Source organism: Prunus avium, chromosome 6 (genome assembly GCF_965620075.1).
Source record: "Prunus avium chromosome 6, drPruAviu1.hap1.1, whole genome shotgun sequence".
NCBI classification, from domain to species: domain Eukaryota; kingdom Viridiplantae; phylum Streptophyta; class Magnoliopsida; order Rosales; family Rosaceae; genus Prunus; species Prunus avium.
The window spans coordinates 13,061,044-13,075,905 of record NC_142289.1 but is presented as its reverse complement, the minus strand read 5'-3'; the positions used below and the strand labels follow the sequence as shown (position 1 = coordinate 13,075,905).

The following is a 14,862-nucleotide window of genomic DNA, read 5'->3' as shown; positions in this document are numbered from 1 at the left end:
TTCAATGAATTTTCTACTCCTTTTTTTTTATTTCCTACTTCCCTAATTGTTTGTAAGTTATAACTTTTTTAATGTCAAAAAAACAAAACTTACGAGGACCCTCTAAAAACCCTGATATAGACATGTAGATCCAAAAACATAACCACTAACACTACTACTGGAATACACATCTAAAATACGAATGTCAAAATATACGATCTTATAGAATTATACTTAAAAGATATAACTATTTAACAAGAAAATTGAACTAATCCGCATGTATGAAAAGAGACCGCACCAGTTAACTAGTTAATCTGTAATCTACAAAAGAGGCCTGAGAAAGGACAGGAACGAACACTGATGGGAAATGAACTACATACCAACACCACCCAAGAAAAGTAAAAATTAACAATGCCTTATAGCTAAAGATGTTAACTAGAACAAAGTCCGGTCGTGTGTTCATGTGCGGTGTAACAAACTTGATAGAGTTCGATTCAAACAACTGCAGCAGCTTTCTCTCCAACCCCGTGTAATTTTTTAGGAGAGCCACTCAGCGAACTTTTATTCTTTGCAGCCACTGCTTCTTCATATGCAGCTGAGTGAATACCAAGTGCAGCACGGCCAGATGGATCGGGATTTTTTGACCATGCCGCATCCCATTCCACAGCTTTTGCTGTACTACATGCCACACTTGGACCGCCTGGAACTGTTGATCTAGCAGCATTCTGTTCAGAAATGGCAAATTGATCATACTCACATAAATAAACAATGTTCCATTTTAATCAAGTTAGATTTATATGACATGAGAGCAAAGCAAGTGGCATGCCCATCATAGTTTCATCAGATACTATTCGCCTTCTAGTACTAGAAAAGAGCGTGTAGAGAAATCATTCGCCTACTCCATAATAAATAAAGAAATGCAAGAAAGCTAAAATGATAACGTGAGTGAATATATTTCTTTCATGTAGCCAGGTCCCCTTCCTTCGCTTCTTGCAGAACTTGTATCTTACCTTTGGAAAGAACTTCTCAAATATAGTCCTATAGTAGTATGCTTCTTTTGTGGTAGGCGTATTTTCAGGGTAAATGAAGCTAGCATGCGTCAGCATGGAATCTGTTACCTGTTCAGATACAAGCAAACAAAGATAATTATATGCAGATAAAGAAGCATCTCTAATGTTTGATGCCATGGGTTGTTGAACAAAGTACAGTTAGAACTCTAAACTGAATTATTGCAACATGAAATAAGCCAGAAATAAATTAATTTTCTCTTGCAAGAGGTTTGACATGTTATGTTGTCAAACTGTCAATTTGGAACGCACATTCAGATAGGAGCTACCTAATCAATAGTCTAAATTGACAGTATGGTAACATAACATGCCACACTCTCTAGCAAGAGAACATTTCCCTCCAAAATCATTACTCTGAGTTAAGGTGATGCATACTTGTTTGTTTGCATGATCTTTCAAACCATCAATCCAGCTGTAACCAACACCATCACTAAACTGTTCCTTCTGCCTGTACAATATGTGCTATAACCCAAAAAATACAAGGTAAAAATAAAGTTAGGTATATATTGCACAAATAGGGCATGGAACTCCACACTGCAGACTGAGAGACCACTCGACTGACAATACATAGCCAAGCACCAGGCCTCTCGCTATCTGCACTGGAACATTTCCAAATTGTGTATGCAAGTTGAATACACGACACCTTACTGAAACTCTTCCAAGAAAAAAAAAGTAACAAAATATGCAAAACGATAACCATGTAAGGCATAAAAGCAAGAAAGTTACAAACCTTCGGCAAATATGGCTTCTGAACATCATCAAATGCATTGCGTAAGACCCACTTCTCAATTCTCCCAAGATCAGGCCTGATCTGCAGTTACAAATGCCAGTGCTTAGATGTAGGAACTCAATAAGAACTTTCAGTTTGATATGATAAATTGGCAAAAGCTAAAATAACAATCAACACAATCCCAATAATTTCATGGCAGTGACTCTGTGATCTTATAATCCAAAACACTGGCCAGAGATCATAAGTCTATCATCACTGCATGTGATCACAATATCATCAACATAGAGGAGAAAATAAATTGTATGACCCCCGAATTGGTGAACGAACAGAGATGAATCAACCAAACTCTGAACAAAGCCAAAATCTGTGTTGCATACACTGAAACAAATAACAAACATCAAGATGCCTGTCTCACCTAAGAATGAATATAAAATGGGTGCATAAATGACAGAACACCCATAATACAAATGCAAAGGTCATGGCGCTTAAGAAATAAATATGAATAGGGAAAACAAGGACCTGTACTGTGTTGGGAAAATTGATGTGTATTTTATTAATACTATGAAAAAAAAACCAGGTAGTAGGTCATTTCCTTGAGCCATGACACTGAATTTTATGGATGGGCAGCAGTACGCCAAAGACCTCCAATTATATATAATATTACATGAGCTTCTAGCACATATAAAATTAGGGAATAGGGGGAAACACCAACGTTAATAAGTGCTATACCATTTTCCATTCTGGATCAATGCTCATGGCAGTATTGATGAATTCTTTATCTAAAAAGGGCACTCGAGCCTCAACACCCCAAGCTGAAGTTGATTTGTTGGCCCTCAGACAGTCATAGAGATGAAGAGCTTTAATCTGTTGAGTAGTCACAATAGTTAAATACGAAAAATAAAAATAAAAACAAAAGTCATAATTGCTGCAAATGAGTAGAACAAAAATCCAGCAATATTAAAAGTACATAACCATTTCCCTCAAATAAAACAGAAAAGAAACAGTCAGAGGGAGAGTTTTGAGGGATACCTTCTGACATGTTTCTTGGTGAAATTCCTCCTTGTTTGGTGCCTTGTGAAAATACAAGTAACCTCCAAAAATTTCATCTGAACCTTCCCCAGAAAGAACCATTTTCACTCCCAAAGATTTAATTTTCCGAGACATAAGAAACATGGGAGTACTAGCCCTGATAGTCGTCACATCATATGTTTCAATATGGTAAATAACTTCCTCAAGTGCATCTATTCCTTCCTGAAACATTAAAGAAAAGAAACAAATTATCAGTATGATTCTTGGGATGAATGTAGATCTTTGTTTCTGTCCTGGGATTACTAATGTAGGACAATGTTTCCTCGAGCCCATTGATGTTGAAATCAAAAAATAGAAGAAAAGCAAGAGAAAGACAGGAGTTTAGGGAAGAAGTAGAATGAGGGGATAGACGAGGTAAATGCAATTGTGTTTATAATCAATACACCAGTAGTCTGAAGCCTATTACAAGCAATCCTAAATCATTAAATACCTAAAGATAATAAAATTTTGGAACGGTAATTAAACACAGTGCAATTCCTCAATTTTAATAATTAAAGACTAAATAGATTACATGATTTTTAAATGTAAGAAATAAACCTAATATATACCCTTGAGCCTACGTACGAAAGTTCCTCTCTTGCATCCTTAATTACCTGTACAATAAAGTGAAACTCATGATGACGAGTCCCAAGATAATCTGCAACTTCTCTTGCTGCTTTCAAATCTGGAGAGCTCTGAAGATTGAAAATGTATCATTTGAATGTAGAGAAAAAATTTCAGAAAAGATAAAATCCAGTAAAAGATTGATTCCAGGAAAACACATCAAAAGCTGTCCAGTGCCAAAATTTGCATCAAAAAGGTAATTGAACATCTATAAGAAGGGCATTCATTTATTTATTTAAACTTGTCACGCTCTCTGCCTTCATCACACAGGATGTACAACTTTTTATCAGTGACATTTTGATGTCATTTGGCATAAGCAACAGAAGAAGCCCACCCATGTATGATTCTTTTACTAGAAGGTGTAATATATACTTGTTCAAACAGGAAATCCATGTCTACAAGTTTACAAACCAATAGAAAACAAATTGGCAACCTGCGGTTCAAGAACTATGTTAATAGACATCTCTTGTTCACAAAGTGAAGACATGTTGTAGTTAGCATCATCCAGACAAGCACTATTAAAGAAAAATAGAAAGGGGGAGGAGGACTTGCAAAGCATCACAATTGGCTATCTAAACAAGATATTAGCACTACATTGAGTAAGCACTAAGTTTGGCTATCTAAAGAGAGACAAGTGTTTCGACCTCCAAGCCAATGCAAAAGGTGTGTAACTGTGATCCCCACTGACATGCAGCTTCTGATTCGGCTAAATAGCGACAAGTCACAGCAGCAACAAGTGATGAGTCCAGTCCTCCAGACAAAAGAACACCAAATGGTACATCTGTCATAAGTCTCTTAAACACAGCCTGCATGATGTCAAGAAAAAATAAATAAGGGATATGAAGTTAGAAATTCTAAACATTAAACGTGCTATAAGAGTGTGATTCAGAGGTCACTTTGTCCTACAACCTGGTTGTTGAATCCATATGAACAAATCACATATCTGAATGCCATTCCTAGCCTTAAATTTTAATTTGAGACTAATGCTGGCATCTTTTTCATTATAAATACTTGCACATTAGTATGTGACAAAAATTTCTATAACCGAAACAGACAAAATAAAAACAAAAAGTTAATAAAAAAGAAGGGAAGAGAGAGAGAGAGGGGGGGGGGTATGTCTTCCAGCTTCCAGTCAAATCATTTATATGTTAGTCTCATTATTTTTAAAAATAAGAAAATCATATTTCTATTTTCAGCTAGCTGACCAACGACATAGTTTCTCTTGTATGGGACAATTAGGCTGCTAATGCAAATGAAGGATTACCCATTCTATTACATTTTGCACTGAGCTTGTACGCAAGTTTAATTTCTGATTCTGATTTCACAAATCCAGTTGCCAAAGTGGCTAACCATGAAAAGAGGACTAGAGAAAAATGTCAAAGGAGCCCAATGTTACCTACCCTTCCTCAATGTTCAAACGCAAACAAGTTCCTCAAGTCAGCACCCAATTGACAGAGTCACACATCAAGTTAGCAACTCCCCAGACTTAAGATTAGGAATGGGAAAAACTGGCATAAATCAACATCTCATTTTTTAGATTCATCTCAACCCACCCAGTATTAACATAAACAACCAAATGCACAGTTCTCAAATGACAAAAATGCAAAAATGGAGTTTGATTTATTACAAACTAATTGCAGCTACCTGATTAAGGGTAATAATTAAAACATAAATGCAAACAAGTATAGGTTCAGTGCATACCTTCTCAAAAGCCTTACGTAAAACTATTGGATCATAAGAACTTGATGGTGTCTGTTCCAAAAACCATGGCGGGTTGTACCATCTTCTAAGCCCTCCTGAAGACATATAATTTTGTGGATAAATAAAATTACAGTGGATACAACATCTAAAAAGTTTAAGGCACAAAACTTCATGATTTTTAAATTCAAGTTACCGAATATAAAAAGACAACACTTAGTTTATAAGTTCTTAAATTTTGAAGATAATTACTTATCCAAAAGTTTACAAGTTCTTAACTTTCTGAAGGTAATTACTTATCCAAAACAAATATACAAAAAGAAACAATAAAGATAAAGATATGTCAAAACCCTTGTTATTTTTCAAAATACCTTTAGTTGCTGAAGTATAATAGAATCATTTCTTCTCCTTTTTTTCTCTTTTTAAAATGGGAAAAAAGACATTACATGAGGAAGCTGTATGCAGATTTGACATGATTTTTATCAAAACGTTGATGACTAACAAAGCCATCACTTTCTTAATTTCATAAGTAGAAATATTTAATGCTAACAAGAGCTCACCATATACATACCTTGCTTGCTAGAGTAAATATGCCCAGGAGGAAAAGATATGAATCTTTCACAATCATCACTTAAAGCTTTCATTTCTGAAGCAAACCAAATTGATCCTGTAAAGAAATCAGTTCTCATTAAATATCTGTCTGCAGAGTACTCAACGCTTAAACATAATAATGATTGAAAGTTAAATGTGTATGATGAAGGCTTAAATGTGAACTGTGACTGAGAACACAATATAACAAGAAAAACACAAAGTCTTTGTCCAATGCAAAGAAATATATAAAGCAACAGTCAAGCAAATAACATTTTTTTGGTCGGTACAGTCAAGTAAATTTGGGTAAATCAAAGCTAATTTGTGTTTGCTTTGAGAAACAAAGCTTTTTTTTTTTTCAACAAGAGGAACGAAAAATCAAAGCAACAGTCAAAAATTTTGGTAAACTAAACATTAAAGTTAAATTTTGTTTCTTTTAGAAACTGACATAGTCCATACCATCAAGACCCCAGCCCATGTAAAGTGGGGTGATACCAATTGCATCTCGAGCAGCGATATAACTGTTGTCTTTTGTGTCAAGGAGGACGAAAGAAAACATGCCATCCAACATGTCCACAAACTCTTCCCCATGTTCTTCATACTGTCAAAGATAAATGTTCAAGTGATGCAGGACGACAAGAACATATAGGAAGAAAAAAGAGATCCAGACTCAGACTGGCTTTTGGCATCGCACCAAAGGTGTCCAGTAGAAATTAGAAAAATTCCGGCATCACACCAACGGGACCTTGGAACCACTCCAAAGCTTACAAAGTATAGCCCCTTTTGTAGGCTAATTGCTACATGAATCTCAAAAGATCCAATTTAATTCACTTAAGAATTCTAAAGGCATCTTGGGACACTTAATACATCAATCATGTGAGAGAGACTCAAAGACAATAAGCCTTCAGAAAATTGCATTTATTACATAGGAAACTAGAAGGACTCTCTTTACTAAAATGTGAACTTTTCTCATGCATCATCATAGCAAAATATAATTAGAATATACAGACAATACGAACAGACATTCACAATAACTTTTTCTTTCACAAACTCTGATTTTAATACCTTACAAAGTAGCCCCTTTTATAGGATAATAGCTAAATGAATCTCGAAAGATCCAAAGTAAGACACTTATGAATTCTGAAGGCATCTTATGACTCTTAATACATCAACCATGTCAAAGAGATTCAAAGACAATAAGCCTTCAGAAAATTGAATTTATTACATACGAAACTAGAAAGACACATTACTAAAATTTGAACTTTGCTCATGCATCATCATGACAAAATATAAAAATAATACAGAAAATGCAAAATATACAACCATTTTTGTTCTAATTCCGATCAAAAGAAAGCCATTTAAGGATGGATTACCAAATCTCAAGTAAGAGTTCAATTACTTACAAGATGCGCAATCACTTCACAGTCACTGCCAGTTCGGAACTGATGCGACTTCAGCTGTTCTCTCAATTGCTTATGGTTATATATCTCACCATTAACCTAAAGGCACAGCTCCCATAACAATTGAGAAGAAGTTTAAGTCAACGTAGTTAGATAAAAGCAAAAATATACAACAAAAAAATAAGATCACAAAAATAAAGAAAAACCAAAAATTTGAACTGTGAATGGCACGCTAAAAACCACTGAAAGGAAAGCTGTCATGGGTATTTAAAGTAATCAGTATTTACAGATTTATGGTTGCGGCCCATTCAAGATTGAAATAAAAGGGTTGTGACTAGAACATGTAATACTTTAAATTTCCCTAAACCAACAACCAAGAATATTATAAAAGGGGTTCTAGAACAATCAAACTTATTTTGTGTTTGGTTCTGGAACAGAATGAGAATTTGTAGTTAGGGAAGAATGCCCATTTCTACTCTATCTATTACAAGGTCCTTCATTCCAATGTACCAAGGTGCAAATTTCAATCTTTCATCCTATCCAAAAATCCCATTAATTGAATTGCAGTGAAGTTTCATAAAGCAGAATGCAAAGCAAGCTGTATCAATAAGTTCACCGACAACACAATGAGAGAGAGAGAGAGAGAGAGAGAGAGAGAGAATACAGTGACAATAACAGTCTTGTCTTCGTTGTAAAGTGGCTGATCTCCTGAAGCAGGGTCTACAATAGCCAATCGTTGATGAGCCAGATAGCAATTTTCATGGCAGTGCAACCCACTCCAATCAGGCCCTCGATGCCTCAACCTAAACAAAACGCATGCAAACAATTCTCACGCAGAAAAAAAGAAGAAGAAAAAAACCAACATCTAAATCGAAAATGCACAGATAATTGAGAAAATATAATCATAAAAATGAATGAAAAAAATAAAATTAAAACAAACAAAAAGAAATGCTGTGCCTGCGAGAGAGCTCGATGATGCGGGAGCGCTTGGCCTGAGAGTTATCAATGCAACCAAACACTGCGAGAATCCCACACATGGCGTCGTCGTCGATGGAGCGAAGAAGGAAGAGGAAAGGAAATGGAAAGGCAGAGTGTGAAAGTTGAGGCTGCGGAAAGAAAGTTGGACTGGCGTGATCTTATGAAGTACTGGAACTTTGATCACGGCCGTTGATTCTGACGAGCTGACTACTTTTCAAAGAGATTCCACCTTTTTCTGATTTTTTTTAATTTATAAATTTTAGGGTTTCAGCTGACACTTCACAACTGTCCTATCTAAGATTCTAGTGCAGTCTGATAAAATTAAATTAAATTAAAAGAAAGATTCTAGTGCAGTAAGAATCTTTATCTTTTAAAACGTGGTTATAAATTTGCTGACGGCAGATTCAAATTCTTCGGCGTGATTTGTTCATTAGATTCTAGACGATTAGATGCGAAATGCCAGATTTTCCAACATTAGAAACACAAAGAGCTTATGTCACACCTGAACTTATACACCATCTTCATTTTATTATCTTTAAAAAAATTAAGGTAGATGTCTTTTCAAAGTGACCTCAACGTGATATGTTTGGTGTGAATAGAAAACTCGTTTTTTTTACACAATAGAAAGACTTTTTTTTTTAAATGCTGCTAAATGAACTCTAAATTTAATCAGATTTTTCTCTTTTTTTTAACATAATAATGCACATGATAGTAGTAATAATAATAAAGAAGGCTTATTATCACAAAACGTCCCTGACGTTTGCAAAACTATCACATTGCATCCTTAAAGTTTTTTTGTATCACTCATGGTCCCTAATGTTAATATAGGTGCTCTTAAATAGTCCCTCTGTCAAAAAAATTATTAAATCCAAAGATATAATCTTCAAATCAATCCAAAATTATAATATATATATATATATATATGTATATATATATATATATATATTTTTTTTTTCCTTCCCTTCCTCTTTCTTTTCTTCTTCTTCTTCTTCTTTCTCTGCGCCCCATTCTTTTATTCTCTTCTTCTCTCTCTCTGTTTCTCTTTTTTTTTTTCTTTCTTTTTTTCTTCTCTTTCTCCTTTTCTCTCTTTCCTCCCCTCTGTTTCTAATTATCCTTTTAAGATTATTCTTTTGAGCTATGTCCATCACACAAGGCCAGTACTCACTTGCTTTCGCATGAATCTCCTTTGAAGACCACAAAAACTCAACTCCGAATTCATCCCAGCAGCCCTCCATATCTCTATCAGGTAGCGCCCAACAGTCTCTATCTTTTTCAAATCACCCCCCATCTTATTGTTTAGCATTGCAAACCAATCTGCAATCCATATTTTCACTCTGCAGCCAGCAGAGGTCATCTTGTTCACATTTATCGTCTTCATAACTCCCTACACAACAGCACATTTGAACCACAATGATATAATGAAAACATGCCCTTAAGTTTCTTACTACAATTATTCTTTCAAAACACAAGAAAGTCCGTTGCAATCCAAATAATCAATACACGAGAATAACACACTGCAGAATCTCAATTTGAATATCTTCTCTCCATAAAAAGTATCAATTCTTGTTCAAAATCAACTATTGAAATTTACATATATATATAATCAACATCAATTATGTGTTATGAATTTTATGATTGTTAAAGAAAATTTGAAAAAACACCTGAGCAATATGCATTCGACCGGAGGGTTCAAACCCATCATTCGGACTTATGAGCCAGCAAATTCCGAAGCTCGTCCTCTTGAATACATTCCTCTGCCACGCTCCTCAACATCTAGTACTTCTCCTCCAAACTCATTCTTCACCAAATCACACCCACAAGTTTGAAGTAAGTTCAGATCAACGGAAAAAATTGGAAACGATAAGAAAATGATAAGAAAAGTGAGAGAAGCTTACTGGATGGTTGGATTTGAAGAGCTGGATGGTGAAGCCTCGGAAATTGAAAGAGATTGGACTCCATCGGCTTGGGAGGCTTGCTCTGGTGCTTCAGTCGCCATTGGAGAGGTTAAGTGTGAAGCTTTCCCAAAGAAGGAAACATGAAGAAAAAGAGAAAAAAGGAGCAGCGAAGGAAAAGAAGAAGAAAATAGGAGGAAAGAGAGAAAGGGAGAAAAAGAAGAAAAAAAAAAAGAAAAAAAAGAGAAACATAGAGAGAAGAAGAGAAGAAAAGAACGGGGCCGGAGAGAAAGAAGAAGAAGAAAAGAAATAGAGAAGGGAAGGAAATAAAATATATATATATATATATTTTAATTTTGGATTGATTTGATGATTATATCCCTTGATTTAACAATTTTTTTGGACAGAAGGACTATTTAAGAGTACCTATATTAACGTTAGGGACTATGAGTGATACAAAAAAACTTTAAGAATGCAATGTGATAGTTTCGCAAACGTCAGGACGTTTTGTGATAATAAGCCTAAAGAAAATTAGGCATATGAAAATTAGGTATATGAAATAAAATTAAAAAACAAATTTGAGCATAGCATGTGGACCCTAATAAAGAAAAGCTTAACCATCAAATGCTTTTTTTTTTATTAGGAATGCTGGTTACCTTTTTTTTATATATAACTTTTTTCTTTATTTTGCTCATTCCACTCAAAATTGTTCATTCTCTAAGTCACTTTTTAAATGTCATACTTACAACAAAAATAAAAATAAACCATATCGAGAATCATCTAGCTATCTAGATTTAATAAAATAAATAGAAAAAACTAGTGTTTTAATTAAACATTGAATGTTAAAAATTGAAGGTAAAATTAGTTCCAATTCCAACCCAAGTGCCAAAGTCAAGTTGAATTCAGTAGATTGCTGCTCGGTGACACATTTTACATATTCAATAGTAACCATCATTTAGCAAAGGGTTCATAGTCCAAGTGGTTAATAAAATTTACCCTCGCACCCGATGTCCTATATTCAATTTCACCCTCCCCCAATATTGCTTTTATTATAAATAAAAAAAATTGCAACCATTATTTCTTTGATTTGTTCAATGTGTGTGTGTGGGGGGGGGGGGGGGGGGTTGTGTTCATAATCCAGCCGCCCTCGCATTTTCCATCAAGTTATCAGCCAGTTGAGATGCAGAAATTGCTCCCACTTGCTTGTAAGCAACAAAACAAACCATAATTTTTTTTCTATAAATACCTAGCCATGTTCTTCACTTCCCACACCAAAACTCCATAAAAATTCCTCTTCTCATATCTCATATGAATAGTGGTTGCTCTTGGGTTAACATGGCAATGGGTTGAAATGCATCAAAAAAATTGCAAGGGCAAGCACTATTCACATGAATAGTAACTGACCTTGCCTCTTCTTGCCTTTTGCCATGGCAAGTGGGTGGGATTCGGATTCGGATCCTTTGCTATGATTTTCTCTGCTATGATCTGCTTAACTTTTATTCTCTACATGACACCTCATTTATATTTCATCTAAGGGCTAAATCAATCACAACACATATTTATTAAATTTTAAAAAGCTGGAAACAAATTGAACACCATTTTTTTCTTCTCTTCTTCTCCTTCTCCTGACTTCTATGGGTCTTATACTTTAACGTTTAATTATACTAGAAAAAAATATTATTTTGTTCTTAAAAGATATTGGGCAGCATATGCGTATGGAGTAAAAACAAAATTGATCAACCTTATACTACATATGAGCAAACGCCCTGCCTAACCCAAATTTTTTTATAAAAAGAAGTAAGCAATTAGCTAACCTCCTCTTTGGCTCTCATATTCTCAAATTGTCATTGTTTAATGCTTAGTCATTACTAAAAAGGTTTAAAATCAATGAAATTGCAGAATGATGTTGAAAACTACGCTAAGGCTCATGATAAGTGTATATATATATATTGTACCTCTATTACCTACTTATTTGTTGTTATCCTAGATTTAAATTGTTTGTTTAATTTGTTTTGAGAGATTTGTGAAGGATTTGTGGAATAGGAGAAATTGAGCTAAAATGGGGCAAGAAGATGAAGATTGAAGATTAATTGGAAAGAAGCCAAGTAATTCCTTTCATCACAAGGAATGTTGTCAAATTTCCTAGTTTAAGATGGTTCAAGTCTTACCAAGTCAAACAAGGAGAAATCAAGAAGACCCTAGATTAGTAGGAATCCTATTTTTATAATAATTGTAATTATACCTTAGATAGGTAGGATTTCTAGGAGTACTATATATAGGATGCTTTGGCCACTATTAGAGAGAACGCCACGCCATCAAATTCCTACACACTCATACTCATAGCCCAAGCACCCGATGGAGAATACGAAGAGAGCTTGCGCACCCTTGGCCTTCAACTTGGAGAATTCGGTGCCTTTCATGTTGTCATCAACCATCATGTTTCTCAATAAGTCCTTTATGAACTAATTTCTTTTATTAGGGCTACGATGTAGCCTAGCTATGAATACTCAAATTCTTCGATATTGTTAATTTTATTTATCTATACATGTTGAGTGCTTGTCACTGTTCCTAATGCTTTCAATTAGTTGGCCACTAATTGCAGGATTGGGAGAATTAGGTTGAGACCGGAAGGAGATTCATAATAAAGAGCTTCTTGTAACAAGTACCGTAAATTACGTAGCCACTCGGAAGAGTAGGTATATGATTTGTGTAATCATTAGTGTTTTCCACAAATTTAATGGGTTCTTAGCCATCCAAAATTCATAACTAGAAATAGAGTGGGCTGATGGTAAGGAACACAACTAATATAACTCAGAAGAGTGTATTGGTTAGGTAAGGGAAAACAATTATCAATATATTAGGTAAATTAGGATTAACAAGCTAGGTGAAATCAGTGTCCTAGTGATTATTTCATCTTTTACATTGTTTAAATGTTCTTATTTTACTTTCTTATTTAGATTTTAATCATCATAATTCTCTTATCGTTTAATTCAAATATAATTAGGAATAAATCACTCTTGTATTTAATATATTAACTTGATCCCTATTGGAACGATACTCTATTTACCACTATATTAATTTGAGTTATATTGTCTACTTGCTATTAATCACATCAAATTTTGGCGCCATTGCCGGGGACCGACTTAGTCTGTTTATATTAGTTCGATTTATTTTCTAGTTGTACTTTGAATATTTAATTCATTTTTATTTTATTTTTTTATTTCAAGTACTTCTTTATCTCAAATTGATTTCGTAAATATAAATTAATAAATAAATAAATAAATAAGAGGACGTGAGGACGTGAGGACTCAACTTTAGACCACAAACAACACCAAAAGAAACAAAAAGCAAAAAGGAAACAACGCGTGGAAAAGAAAGAAGAAAGAAGGTACAACAACTTAATTTCTGAGCATACGGTGAATGACTGGTACCCACTCTTCAATTAGCCAACTAGTTGAATTGGAACATGAGATTGAACAAAAGCTTTGAGCAATTCGTAGGAGACAACGAGAAGACAGAAAAAAGAAGAATCAACAAGGGGAAGAAGAGATGGCTCTCGTACCAAATGAAACAATGTGAGACATGGATATCCCAACAATTCCGACGTCACCCTCAAGCATCGTTCTCCCTGTAGCTGCTAGGAATTATGAATTATTATCCACTTTAATATGATGCCTTCTTTCCATGGATTAAGTTCTAAACATCTTTTAGCTCATATTAAAGATATTTTAAACATGGTTCCTAACATGGCTTTGACATATGGAGTCATTGAAGAACATCTTAGGATGAAAGTCTTTCCCTACACAGTGAATGTGAGAATTTGTATTCTTAAAGGTTATTTAAGAAGGTTAAATATTTTATTTTTAATTACTTTGATAAGTATTAAATTATAGTAATTATATATATAAATAATAGTTGCTTTCTTAGTTCACTTGGTTGACATTCGTATGGCACATGTATATATGTTTTAATTGATTATATATCTATTTGATTAATTGTTACAGTATTACATTGAGCTTTGTTAGATATTTTTAAATTTTAGTTTATATATATATATATAGTTGTTCTACTTTTATAAATGGAATTTATGTTTATAATATTTAATTACTTTGTTATTTTCTTTATTAATTTTTTTTTAATGGGTGCATTGATAAATTTTGGTTTGGTAAGTAAATAAAAGATAAAGTGAGTCTCTACTTTTTGAAAGAAGTTGAAAGTATTATGGATTCATTTGATACATGTATATTCATCTTTGTCCAAGTCGTCGGGTGGAAATTGAAGTCTTCCAATAGTTAATATATTTCTTTTGATGTCAAAACATGTGTTGCCTGCATATAATTGTTGGTTAGACTGTGTTTGAATTAAGTGTGGGCAGCAAGTAAGTTGGCGTGACATTTTACTAAGTGTGGCGTCATGTAAGTTGGAGGTGGCACATTAGTTTTTCATCCTATTGACACCTCTACTTACATGTAATTGTTTAAACGTAAGGTTTGATAGATATTTAGGTTTTGCTTGGACAATAAATATGTATGTTATTATCCTTTAGTAGCCGTCAATTACATCATCCAATAGGAATGAAGTAGTAGCCGACATTCCTTTAGTATAGATAAGAGTGCAATTGTTTCATTTTGAAAAGCACAGCGTGCATGGTTTACATGAGAAAACAATAAGAGAGAAAGAAAGGGAGGGAAATACTAGAGAAAGAGAGTTTAAGTATGAATGCGTTGGAAATTAAGGAGTTGTCTTACAATTCTAGCAAAAGCTTTAGTGTCAAGGCAGAGATTGATTTATTTAAATTTCATGAGCATTGTGTTATGCGTTATATTACAATTTGGTTG

General features: G+C 34.1%; 1 protein-coding gene and 1 long non-coding RNA gene across 2 annotated transcripts; both read right to left on the bottom strand.

Annotated features, from left to right (window-relative positions):
* Positions 1–176: 176 nt before the first annotated feature.
* On the bottom strand, positions 177–8,314 carry ASN2 (asparagine synthetase 2). The gene is made up of 14 exons (XM_021946460.2): positions 8,112–8,314; positions 7,819–7,957; positions 7,158–7,253; positions 6,214–6,355; positions 5,738–5,833; positions 5,170–5,264; positions 4,113–4,274; positions 3,459–3,539; positions 2,806–3,027; positions 2,506–2,640; positions 1,777–1,857; positions 1,422–1,508; positions 990–1,097; positions 177–704 (listed from the first exon to the last, which is right to left on the bottom strand). Exons 1-14 carry the CDS (start codon positions 8,189–8,191, stop codon positions 474–476), a joined length of 1,755 nt encoding a protein of 584 aa, XP_021802152.2. The 5' UTR covers positions 8,192–8,314; the 3' UTR covers positions 177–473.
* Positions 8,315–9,359: 1,045 nt separating this feature from the next.
* On the bottom strand, positions 9,360–10,167 carry LOC148293694 (uncharacterized). Its single transcript, XR_015836262.1, has 3 exons — positions 10,028–10,167; positions 9,794–9,930; positions 9,360–9,516 (listed from the first exon to the last, which is right to left on the bottom strand). It is a non-coding gene; the product is annotated as an uncharacterized LOC148293694 (long non-coding RNA).
* Between the last annotated feature and the right edge of the window lie 4,695 nt (positions 10,168–14,862).